The sequence below is a fragment of the Pteropus vampyrus genome, unplaced genomic scaffold (genome assembly GCF_000151845.1).
Source record: "Pteropus vampyrus isolate Shadow unplaced genomic scaffold, Pvam_2.0 Scaffold311, whole genome shotgun sequence".
NCBI lineage: Eukaryota > Metazoa > Chordata > Mammalia > Chiroptera > Pteropodidae > Pteropus > Pteropus vampyrus.
In genome coordinates, this window is record NW_011889092.1 from 2255210 (window position 1) to 2267611 (window position 12402).

The 12402-nt window shown below is 51.0% G+C and overlaps 1 protein-coding gene across 3 annotated transcripts; it reads right to left on the bottom strand.

Moving 5' to 3' along the window:
* Nucleotides 1-487: 487 nt before the first annotated feature.
* Nucleotides 488-12396, bottom strand: RHOG (ras homolog family member G). Of its 3 annotated transcripts, none has more exons than XM_011377440.1 (2): nt 12376-12396; nt 488-1698 (listed from the first exon to the last, which is right to left on the bottom strand). In XM_011377440.1, the coding sequence occupies exon 2, from the start codon at nt 1628-1630 to the stop codon at nt 1055-1057; it is 576 nt and encodes a 191-aa protein (XP_011375742.1). In that variant the 5' UTR covers nt 1631-1698; nt 12376-12396; the 3' UTR covers nt 488-1054. The 3 variants fall into 3 exon arrangements, with proteins under 3 accessions (XP_011375742.1, XP_023377438.1, XP_011375743.1); XM_023521670.1 differs by lacking the exon at nt 12376-12396 and adding an exon at nt 12026-12179; XM_011377441.2 differs by lacking the exon at nt 12376-12396 and adding an exon at nt 11595-11896.
* Nucleotides 12397-12402: the final 6 nt, after the last annotated feature.

Genomic DNA, 12402 nt, shown 5'->3' on the forward strand with positions numbered 1-12402 from the left:
AAGCCCCAATTTTGGTAAGCATGAGTAACTGAGCTATCCCTATAATGACTCCAGGCCTGGAAGCTAGGATACTTGGGAGTCTTGGTGGAGGTAAAGCCCTGAGTTCCAGCCCCAACTGTCAGTAGAGATCTTTCCACTTGCAGATGTAAGGGGATACCTCTCAGATGCAGGACTGAGAGAGCACCTGTCTACAGGCTGATGGCTCTCACCCTCTCCCTTTCTGAGCCCTAGATCAGCAAGTCCTTCTTCATACTTTGCATCACAGTCCACTACAGAATCTATGGCTGGGTCCCAGAGCAAGACTGGTCCCTCCAAGAGAGCCCAGAGCTTTGTTAGGGAAATTGGGGGGTGGGGGGACCACAATGAAGCCTATTGTCTCCTGTCCCCTCTTGCAGGAAACAAAAGGCTCCCAGTCTCTGGGGAGCCCTAGCCCATGCCCGTCCCCTGCCCAACCCCCAATGCCTAGCACACAGGGAGGAGCCGGGGCCACTGGAGACAGGAGGTTTTATTGATGCTGATGGGGGTAGGAGCCCGGGGGGTGGGGTGAGGGGCTGAGTCAGTCTGCAATGCATAAGGCCTGGGCACATGGGGGCAAGTTAGGGCACATTCATCTTCTCAGGATTCTATGGCTCCCTCTTTGGGGAAGGGAGAGAGCATTTTGAGGGGAGAGCAATTCAAAGAGCAGCAAGGGAGAGGTTAGGGACAGTGCAGGTTCCTAACCTGAAAGAAGGCACCACAATAGGCAGCAACATGAGTGGAAAGCTGAACCAATGGGTCAGTAGGGGAAAATGGGGAGGGTGCACTGGGTTGGCTTCTCGGGGAGGGATCCAACCTTGGCCTGGGTGAGCTCTCAAGAACACCTGGTTTTCCCAAGCAGACTGGGGCAGGGCCCAAAGCCCTTTTCCCTGTGGGCTTCCTTAAGGAGAAATAGGCATTCAGGGAGCCCCCTGGCAAGGGGTGCCAGAATTAGTCCTTAAGGCACAGCTGGGGGCAGACAAGGCGCCAAGGCACAATTGGTGGGGGGAAGGGGCAGCTTCCAAGCTGAGTGCCAGGGTCACAAGAGGACACAGGACCGCCCACGCTTGATCGGTGTGGGGTTGAGCACAGCTCGGACAGCCTCAGCAAACACTTCCTTGACGCCGTCCTGCTGCAGGGCCGAGCACTCGAGGTAGCGCACAGCATGGATCTGCTTGGCCAGTGCCTGGCCCTGCTGCGGTGTGATGGGCGCCTGGCCCTGCTCCTTGAGGCGCCGTAGGGTGTCAGGTTGGGCTCTCAGGTCCTTCTTGGTGCCCACCAGGAGGATGGGTACATCAGGGCAGTGATGGCACACCTCTGGATGCCACTTATGCCGCACATTCTCATAGGAAGGCGGACTGGCAATGGAGAAACAGATGACAAAGACGTTGGTCTGAGGGTAGGAGAGTGTGCGGAGGCGGTCGTACTCCTCCTGGCCCGCTGTGTCCCACAGGTTCAGGTTCACTGTGCGCCCATCAACTGCACTCTGGGCGCTGTAATTGTCGAACACTGTGGGGATGTATTCCTTGGGGAAGGCATTAGTTGTGTAGCAGATGAGCAGGCACGTCTTGCCCACAGCCCCATCACCCACCACCACACACTTGATGCTCTGCATCGTGGGTACAGCTGCTGCAGTGGAGGCAATGCCTCCTTCCCCTTCTGGGCCCCTCTGGATGCAGTGACCTATGAACAGATGAGAGGGACACTGTTGGTCAGGGAGGCTTCTAACCATTGGGAAGGTTGGGGGCATACAGAGAGAAACCAGCTCCTGTTCTCTTAACCTGATACCATCCTGCAATCCCATCAAGACAGACCCCAGAAAGACAGACACACAATGAGAGAAAGGCCCTGAGACCCAGCAAAGATGCTCAGGTGTAAGGAGGCTGGCACTATAATGTGTAATATATTACATGAAGCACATAAATTCTGGTGCAGACTGACTAAGGTCAAATCCTAGTTCTATTTCTTAGCTGTGTGACCCGGGATAAATTACTTAACCTATTAGTGATTAGTGGGCCTTAGTTTTCTTATTTGTAAAATAAGGATAAAATAATACCTACCTCATTGGGTTGTTATGAAAATTATATATTACATGTGAAGCATTTAGAATGGCTGGTCATAATAAGCATTCAGTATTAGCTACTTTTATTTTTCCTCCAGGCAGTACAGATGCAAGAGAGGTACACAAGTGTAGGGATCTACCAGATCCTCTACCAGTTATGGATTCCCTCCTACAAGTAGAATGGAGAGGGGTTCTGGCACAGGGTGCTATCCTAGGTCACTCTGAGATGCTGTCATGGGTAGAACCTCTCCCAACTCAGGACTTGCCCTGCCCGGTGCACTGATGCTTTAGCTCCAAACCTGACATCTTGGCTACTGAGTACAAACCAAAAAGCACAATGAGAAACCTGCTGAGTAAGGAGCACAATTCTCTAGACAGCTGCTCTATCTCAATCCAGGGTGTCCTGGGGACAAGAAAAAGGAGGGAGAACTTACCCCATCATTTCCATAAGCACAGTAAACCCAATCTGGCCACACATACCCAGGCTGGCAACTCGGTGCAGAGGAATATGGGAAGATCAGCCAGAGCTGAGATCTGGTATGGAATGTGGGTATGTACTAATGAATGAAGCAGGGGTTGTGGCTCTCAGACATTAACATCTTATCTAACGACCCTTGGTAGGATGAGGTATATCCTCCAAGCCCAGCCAAGAACAGAAGAGTAAAACAAAAACTTGATTTTCTCCTTAATCTTCTGTACTTTTTTCGAGATCATAGCACATGCCTCTGAAGAACTGCGGGGGCTTCCAGACTCTTGGATAGAGAACACAGTGCCATTAAAGCTCTGTCACTGAGAACATATGCTGGAGTCAAATTGGCCAGGGATTCTGATCACAGCTCTACCAACTAGTTATGATCTTGGGCAACATATCTAAATTTTCTGGGCCTCAATTTCTCATTTATAAAATGGGGAAATTTTGCCTATTGTGTTAGAATTGCTTAGAGTATGAAATGAGCTAATGTGTAGAAAGTGTTTGGCCTGAGGTGTGGCACTTACGAAGTACCAAATAAATAGGCTGCTGTAATTATTAATGGGGCGAGTATGAGAGGAGTCCCAGCTCCAGCCATTACCCTTGTCCGCTTTGCAGCTCACAGGGCCTTGGTGAGGAACTGCTCTTGAGTTCTGGAACAGAACAGAGCTTCCGGAAACCCTGTGATTATTTATACTGCTGTAGCAAAGGTTCTCCTCTCATTGGCTACTTCCTCTTGGCCATGGGGGACTTTTGCTGGCCAGTACGTGACTTCCTTTCCTTGACTCTCTCTCACAACCAGGCCCCTGCTCCCTGGGGAGGGAAAGCCTGTTTTTGACACACCCAGATCTCCAAGTATCTCTTGTTCCACCCAAGCACCATCACCATGGGTCCATTTCACTTTATACACATTGTGAGACTGCACCCTTACCCCTCAGCCTGACCTCTCAACCATTTGTTCAAGTCTCAAAAATCAAATTGGGGGTGGGGGGAAAGTCAAGAAATCCTTCACTGGGAAGTGAAAAGGAACTCTGGTGGTGTGGGACCTGCAGAGGACCCAGGGCTTGGTCCCAGCTTCCTCCCAGGCCCCAGCTGGGAGGGAAATGGTTCCACTCCATAAGGTTGCCTCTGGTTTGCATTAAAAATATTTCCATCTTACTTGCCTGAATAAGTGTATATGTTCAACCTCCGAAGACAGGAAGGAGAGTCTCAGGGAATGGGTCTGGGAAGGAGATAAGGGCCCTTTAGGGCAGCAGTCTTCAACCTTTTTGGTACCAGGGACCAGTGCTCCTATGAGAATCTAATGCCTGATGATCTGAGGTGGAGCTGAGGCGGTGATGCTAGCGCTGGGGAGTGGCTGCAAATACAGATGAAGCTTCGCTTGCTTGCCTGCCACTGACCTCCTGCTGTGTGGCCCAGTTCCTAAAAGGCCAGACTGGTATTGGTCTGCGGCCCAAGGGTTGGGGACCCCTGCTCTAGGGCAGTGGAGAGAACCTCAGGCTGGATGTCAAGAGACCCAGCTCTGCTCTGCTGCTGACTCACTGCATCCAAGCATGAGGCACTTATTCTCCCTTGGCCTCAGTTTCCCAGTCCATAAAATGGAGAGAAAAATACCTGGACAAGGGCACTAGGTGGATAAAGTGAGACATGAAGAGCCCTGGGAGCAGGGGATAGGATCATGGGGATAGGAAAGGCCCCCAGGAGCAGAGGGTGTGGGGGTCAAGTTAGACAGCAAATGTGCAAAGGCCTGAGCACATGGTGGCAAGTTAAGATACATTCTTCTAGGACTCTGTGGCCCCTTCCTTGGGAAAGGAGAGAGCATCTTGTAGGGGTTGGTGCTGTTACTTGTACCCCCTGGGTTCCCTGGGAGACCCTGGCATTTTGAGAGAACTCCTGAACTTGTAACTCTTTAGTTCCACGCAGAGCAGGGGTGTGGGGGATGGATGTGTGGGTATGTCTGGCCCAGGCAGGAAGGCAAGGAGAGAACTCTGGCCAGCAGTCACAAGGCCCAAGAGAGTGGATATGCAGTGGCTCCAGGCTGCTCTCTAGGGAGGTGGTTATCAACCAGTGATCAGTAAATCAGCCCTCAAAGGATTAGGGAGGGAGAGAGCAGCTTCCAGCTTCTGGGCTGGCAAGGGAACAGGACTGACACCGGAAAAGGGTCATGAGTGAGGTAGTATCCAGAAACAAGCAGAGCAGAGGCAGTGTGGTATAGGGCCAAGATAAGTAGATACCTGAATGTGACCTCATGGGTTCACCTGCTGACTCTGCCCCTTGATAAAAAACCCTCAGAAGGTACAACCCTTTATAGATCATGTAGTATAATTCTTTGATCCTTACAACAACCTATTGGTACTATCCTTATACAGATGAGGAAATAAACTCAGAGTTAAAGTAACCCGGAGTCACACAGCTAGTTAGCATGCAAGCCAGGACACAAACCCGTTTCCCATCCAAAGTCTTGTGTTTTCCTCAATGCATCACACAGCCTCCATGTTACGTCTTATCAGCCAACTTTGTGACCTTGAACAAGTAAGTAACTTTTCTTCTCAGAGCCTTAGTTTCTTCATCTGAACAACAAGAGTGACAATAGTTGCTCTCCCTGCCTCAAAGGGCAGCAGCAATGATCCTGAGCATGGGAATGAATGTGCTTTGTGAACTGGCAAGTGTTATGCACACAGGAGGTAACAGGAGCAAAGCCTTTCATCCCAAGAGGCATGAAGCACTGAGTATGCAGGTGTCTGAGTGGCGGCATCAGCCTAGACCTTCATCCTCTCTCCCAGGACAACCCTTTTCTCAGAAATCCTATGGCTTGAACTGGGTCAGATAAGTTCCCACAGCTCATTTAAGGAAGGCACATGCTAAAAGGTAGTGTCTAACCTATGCCACATAGGAAAAAAGGAGTCAGTGCTGCAGAAAGCCAAACAAGGAGAGCGGACTGCCTGAGATTAGGGGTCAACTGTGATTTATTCACTAGATGACTTTTTTTAAAAAAAGAACTTTTGTTTAGGAAGTAAATTATTGGTTGCAGATCTGTATAGTATTGACCAAATTATAATGACCTGTTTTGACTTTTTATTCCCAACCTAATTCAGATCATGCCTGGTCCCTCATCTTGACCTTCAGAGTTCTTCATACTCTGGTTGGGATTTTGGAGTCAGACCTGGGTTTAAATCCTAGTTCTTTCACTTATGAGTTAAGTACTGATACCAACCTTATAAGGTACTATAAGGTTTAAGTGTATTAATATGCAACCTATGTGCACAATGTAGGTACTTTGCAAATGTGAGTTCCAGTTCCCTGCTCCTGAGGGGTCTTCAGAAAGCAGAAAGATTCTTGCCTATGAACTTTGACTCTTGTTCTGTCTGTTGCCATTCCCTCTCCCCTCTCAAATCTTCCTGACTCCTCAAGGCTTAGCTTAAGTCTCACAGTCCTATGAGGCTACCGAATTCTACTTTCTCTGAACTTCCATAGCACGGCCCCCACTTTCACCCTTCTTTGGCTCTGTGTGATTCTCCTTCCCCAATAGCCATGCATAAGTTTCCTGGCGTGTGGATGTCCCCCATACTGGAGCTTGTGCTTCCCTTAACACTCCTAGAAAAGCTGAGTACAGGGTTGAGTACACAGGAGTGTGTAACTACTGACTTCTGATCTGCTGGCTTCTGGCCCATTTCTGAGATCTAGACAGTTGCCTTAGAAGCCCAGAATTGGATTAATACTCCCACAGCCAACACTGCAATATTGAATCTTTTTGGACAGCAATGGCAGCCCAGAACTTTGACTTGGATAGGCAAAGATCTTCCTAGTACCAGCTTGACCTGGCTCTAGCAGGGAGCACAGCCCATGGGGCCTAACTCTGAGTGTGGGCTCTGATGTCCCACTTGTACCCAGTGGGGCCTGGTCTTGGGGTGTGGCCCAGGCAGGCCCAGAAGTGGGGAGGGAAAGGAAGCAGAGGACTGCTTGATTGCCAGATCTCTGTGGCCGTTAGAGCAGGGGAAGTGTCCCAATTGGGAGTGGGGGAGGGGAGGGATGGGCCCTATGAGATGGAGGAGTGTGGAGACAATGAGAACCAACTTAACTACGGCCTTCTAAACTGCCTCCTGACATGGAGCTCCACTTCTACAGCCCTTCCTGAAACTCAGTCTAACTATAATCCATATCTGGGCATTCTGATCCTGAGCTCTGGCCACACTACCCTGGATATTCTACAAGATGACTCCACATTCTCTTCCCCCAAACACACCAAGCAGCATGTAATACTCACTGTTCCCATGGAAACCCAGCATTTCTCTCCCCCCGCCCCATCCTCCAACTCCCACGGGGCAACTCAGAAGGCTCCAACTGCCTCCAGGCCAAGCACCAATGCCATCTCCTCCAGGAAAGTATTAGTAAATCACCCAAGTCACAAATGACATTCCATCCAAACTCTGGTCCCTGTTTCTCTTACAGACACATCGTATCTTGCCTCACATGGAGGCTGTTCTGAATCTTATCTCTTGTCACTAGACTGGGAGGGTCTAGAGGGCAAGGTCCTGGCTGATCTGTCTCCCTCAGCTGAGCACAGTAAATAACTGAACTCTGTCCTTCATGTCTTTGCACATGGGAGTTTCTCTTCCTGGAATTCTGCTCACCCCCTTCAGATCCTCCCAGTCTTTCAGGCCCCAGTTCTGTTCCCAGCTTCTCCAGGACATCACAGCAATCCCTTCTCCTGCCCTACGTTCCCCAGCACTGTCTGTACTGTTCATTGTGCTGAACTAACTGGATGCCTCATGAGGAGGGAAGGCTGTCTTGCTTACTTCTAGAAGCCCAGCTGCAGACTGACATATATCTCTTCCCCATCAATCCAGACTTTGATTCTGGAAACAAGGAAGAGCCTCTATGCCTAGGAGAAATAAGACAGGGGCAATCAATTTCCTTCTCCCTCTGAGGAGCACAATTTAAGGTAATGAACACACACAGGCTAGATTGCCCAGTCCTCCACTAGAAGCGTGAGAGGGCTGAAGCCTGCATAGCTAGCCCAGAGAGGCTGAAGAAGATGGGTAGGAAAAGTGGTCCTGATAAGGCTAAGGACTGGGACTATCTGAAGACCTTTGGTCAAGGATGAGGTGAGGATCAGTGTCAGAGTTAAAAATGGCTCTGCAAGTCTATTTGTTTATTTGGAGGGGTAGAGGAGAGGTGACATGAAGAGGCTAAAAGGGGCTGCAGCTGGCTGCAGCTGGGCCGGGAGGAGGAAGCTGGGGGAGACATGAGATCATTGTGGGGCTGGGACCAGGCCAAGGGCTGAGTTTCTCTCTTTCTTCCCCTTCTCCCCATCGGCAGGGACACAACCCAAAGAGAGCCCAGACTCAGCCTTAAAAAAAAAAATCCATGCTGGACAACTCCCCACCTCTTGCCACTCTCTACCCTTCAGCCTCTGCAGAGGATCCTTCTCTGCAACAGGTAGAATAGCCAAAAAGTTGACTCTACTAAGGGCTGGAGAGGAGGAGGAAACAATACAGGTGTGGCTGGGAAAGCAGTGGAGGGATGGGACCCTTTCACTAAGTTGCAATTCCCTTCCTTCTCTTCCCATCTTGGTACCTGGGGTGCTCCACAAAGGGTGAACCCCAGGGCCAGCAGCTTGGGCCAAACCTCTGGCTCGGGGAGCTAAGGAGGCTGCCTCCTCCCCCACAAGGCAGCACAGAGGAAGGCTGAACACTTGCTTCCTCCTCCCTTCCCCCTAGCAGATCAGCAGTCCCGGGGCCCCAAGAAAGGCCTGTGAAGTGGCACTTCCTTTGCCTTTGCTCATTTCACACGAGGCTGTACAGAAGTGCCATCGTCCCAATCCTGCCTCCCCCACTTGAAAATACCCACAAAGAGACCCAGGGCCGCCCTGTCCCTTTTGACCCACCCCAGGCCTGAGGGGGTTTCCACAAGGGAAAAAAACATCAGGGAGGAAACTCCAGCATCTATTTTCCACTGTCAGTGGGGCAGAGCTGGAGCAGGGTACAGGGGACTCCTCCATCTTGCTGTCCCCTGGCAAAATCCCCACCACTCTCTGTCCTCTTCTCATCTCTCAACCAGTAACAATCCTTGGGCTTTGGGGAAAGGAGCCACAGTTCCTGTCCCTGGACAGATACTTAGAGAATACTCAGGCCTGTCAGATCAAGACTGGCATGAAACAGGAGGATCAAGAGTGGAGGCCACTGATATGAGGAGTCTCTTGGGGGAAGGAGAGCAGAGATTATCAGTATTCTCTGCTCTATGGAGGTACTGATAGGCAACTCCTTTATGCTGAAGCTGAGCCACTAAAGACAGTTGACCATAGTTATCCAGAGATTTAGGAGCAAATCCAGGACAAGGACCTGGGTCTCCTAACCTTCAGCCTGATGTCACTTCCACAAGAGAGAAAGTGAGAATTGTTATTCAGGCCTGCAAATGGGCCCACCATCTCTCTGACCTTATTCAAGATAATCCCAGCATGGTGTATCCCTTCAGGAAATGGGTCAAAGGGGTCAGGTAGACATCTGAGCCCTTTTTGCTTTTAAGTTTTCAGGCTCTCATGCCTAGCCCATCCTGGGGCATCCATGATTTAGAACTGACATTACTGGACAGACTGCCAAACTGGCCTTGTCCTAGCTAAGGGGCTACTCCTTTAGCCTCTAGCTCCTGAGGAGATGCCCTCCCCCTATGATCTGAGGACAAAAGAGGAAGCTGGACCCTGGACAGGAAAATCAATCTGTTCTGAGGAGAAGGCCCAGGCTTTGTCTTTGATTTCCCTTCTCACAGACCCCTACAAGCCTTATCACTGATGGCTATACACTGTGTATGGAAGGAGGGGTCTTCGGTCTGGGCCCTGGCCCCCATCTTCTTCTCAGTTGCCCATCTATCCCCATTCAAATATGTTCCCAACTGTCTCACTATAGCCACAACCTCTCATGTCTTCCCGCTCATGATCCCCTAAAAGCTCCCACCAGCCACCTCATTTGCTCTAACATCTTGCCAGAAACAACTCCCCAGATCCGAGATTCCCAACCAGGATTTGTGACAATCTCGGATTAGCCACTTCTTTTCATGTCAGGACCTTGACTTTATTTCACCTAACTGGTAGGCTCCTAGGTTGCAGGCACCTCCCCCTCTCCTATGATATTTTCCCATTTAGATCCCTCTCACTCTGGTCATATTTTTTCCAGTAATGACTTTCTTGTAATTAGCTCAAAACTCCAGTGGGACCAGATCTTGCCTGGGAGAACCCCTGTCTCATCCATCCTTTCTTCACCCTCAAAGACCTGTGGGTTGCTCAGACATGCAGAATCCTAATATAAGTACTGGGTTGGCAGGTGGGGAGTCAGGACTTCTGGGTGGTTTTCTACTGAGCTGTGATGCTGGGAAAGTGCCTTTCATGTACATAATTCCCTGAGCAGAAATGTTATACAGGTCCTTGAGATTTTTTCCTGGGGCCAAACCTCCTATACCTTCCAGAGATGAAAGAAGGAGAGACTGGCTGGTGGAAGAAGGGACAATTCATGGGAGAGAGAAACTGTGAGAATGGAAGAAGACAGAATGGGGAACAGGAATAGCCCTTTCATCTAGCTGTGCTTGGGAATCCCAAGAGTAGCACTTGCTCCCTCCACTTCTCTTTTTCTAGTGGAGAGAAATGAATAGAGTAGAATGGAAGGGGCGGAGAGAAGCAAGATGTCACAACATACATCCCCAAGGCTTGAGGAAAGAGCTTTAGAATGCGGACAACAACAGCTTACAGAGCCAGTCTGGACTAAAGTTAGACTCAGGAGAAATTCCTAAAAGAGAGGGAGTAGGGTCCTAGGTGAGGGAGAATACAAGGATGCCTGAAGGTAGAGAGGTCAGCAGACTGCAGAGGGCTTCCTGTCACCAATGCCCTGATCTAGCCCAGGGTATACAGGTCCTAGCCTGGGCAGGCCCCGGAAGGCAGCAAGCAGAGAAGAGGGGGCAGATACTTTTCCTCACACCTCTCTTCTTTTCCTGAATTGGCATTAAAACAGTTAAGACTGAAGTTAGATTAGCCATGGCCTTCCCTCCAAAATCCTGCCTCTGCTTCCTCCCTTTTCTTCTGTCACACTTAGCTCACCTGGTCCCATTCTCCCCACCAGGCAGTGTTGGAACCAGTAAGCACTGGAGTCAGGGACCTTCAGGCTGTCCCCCAGCCTCCAGGGAGTCAAACCTCCTATACCTACCAGAAATGAGACTAGGAGAGATTGGTGGGTGGGCCTCTTGATCAAGTACAAAAGAGTCTGGGTGATTTTGATTTCCCACGGCCTCTCTCACCAGTCTTATTCTGTGTCACTCTACTCTGACCGCTACAGACTGCTTCCTCCTACCTAACCACAACCTCACCCACTGCAGGTTCCCTTCATTCTGCTGGCTTCCCCTGCTCTGGGCCTGCTCAAGGCTGAGGGCCGTTATTTTGTCTCCAAAAGATAAAAATGTAGACAGACACTTGCACACGCATACACATATAGAGAGGTTTTCCAGCTCTTTTAATCATCTCTGTTACTGGGAGGTTGCAGTCTGCCTCTCTGAGCTGGTGAGGTTTGAAAAGGCTCTCAAACTCACCAAAGATCCTGACCCCAAAGCTGGAGATAAGTAGATGAAAAGAAAGGAGACAGAGAGAGGGACAGAAAGAATGAGAGGAGATAGAAGAAGCAGGAAGGTAGTGGGAGCCAAAAACTGGGCAAGGAAGGGAGAGGGTAGGCTGCAGAGGACAGAGATGGACAGAAGGGCAGGGTAAGTGAGAGGTCAGGCCTTGGCATGACTGTGTGGGGGAAAAGAAACTGAAGAAAATTCGAGAAGAGGGTGATGGAGGGTTTGTGGGTAGAGTCTGAAGAAGGAATGGAGGAAGTCAGAGTGAGAATGTACAGAATTCAGGGACTTACAATGAGAGGTGAGGTTGGGTGGGGAGGAAGACTAGGAGATGGTGCCCAGTCATTTCAGAAGGCCAGAGCCCCTGCTGCCTCCCAGAGCCCTATTATTTTCTCCATCTCCTTAAAATAATGCTGCTCTCAGTGATGCCATCTTGTCAGGGGCTGTAAGTACCTCTGAATGAGAATCCTTCCACTTCTAGTCACAGGACAAGACCAGGCCCTTTCCTTCCTCAGTTTACCCCCAAAAGAACAAGGCTGGGCAGCCTGTCAGCCAGGCACAGCGGATGTTTGCCCTCTGGATCCAGAGATGGAGAGGTTGGGCCTCAGAAAAAAGAACATACCGAGAGGATTGGGATCGGCAGAGCTCCCCATGCCCTCCTCCTGAGTGCAGAACACCCTCCCTGGACTGCAGCCCGCGAGCGGGTTCTGGGTTGGCACCGATCTTTTAGGCAGGGAGCTTTCTCGGCAGTCTTTTGCTTCAGAGGCCAGACACCGCCCCCCTTTCAATCTCACTAGTGTCACAACTGCCGGAGCAGTGAGAGCGCCATCACCAGCCCAGGGGGCCCCCTCCCCTCACACGCTTCGGAACAGCCCCCCAGCTACCTGAGGACACGCCACCTCTAAGTCCCACATTCCAGCTCTAGGCTCTTCCACTTTTAGAGACTTTTCTCTCGGAGCGGGAGACCTCCGATCTCAGGGGTCCCGCTCGGCTCCCGGGAGCTGGTACAGCCGTCCACGGTACAGGAATCCACCCTCCCCGAGCGGCCGCCGGCTCCCAGTCGCCCGGTCCCCGCCCCGCCCGGCCGCGCCCGCCCAACTTGCAGCGAGCCCAGAACCTCCTGCCCGCGGCCTCTCGCAAGCAAACTTCCCGGGTCGGGGCCCGTGCTCAGTCTCGGGCCGGCCGGGGTCCCCACCCCCCGACCCCTAGCCCGCCGGCCCGCACCGGGCCTCACCTGGAGCCCTCCCCGCCGCGGGGGAGC

Coding starts and splice junctions, on each gene's coding strand:
- RHOG (XM_011377440.1), bottom strand. CDS start 1,630: ATGCAGAGCATCAAGTGTGTGGTGGTGGGTGATGGGGCTGTGGGCAAG.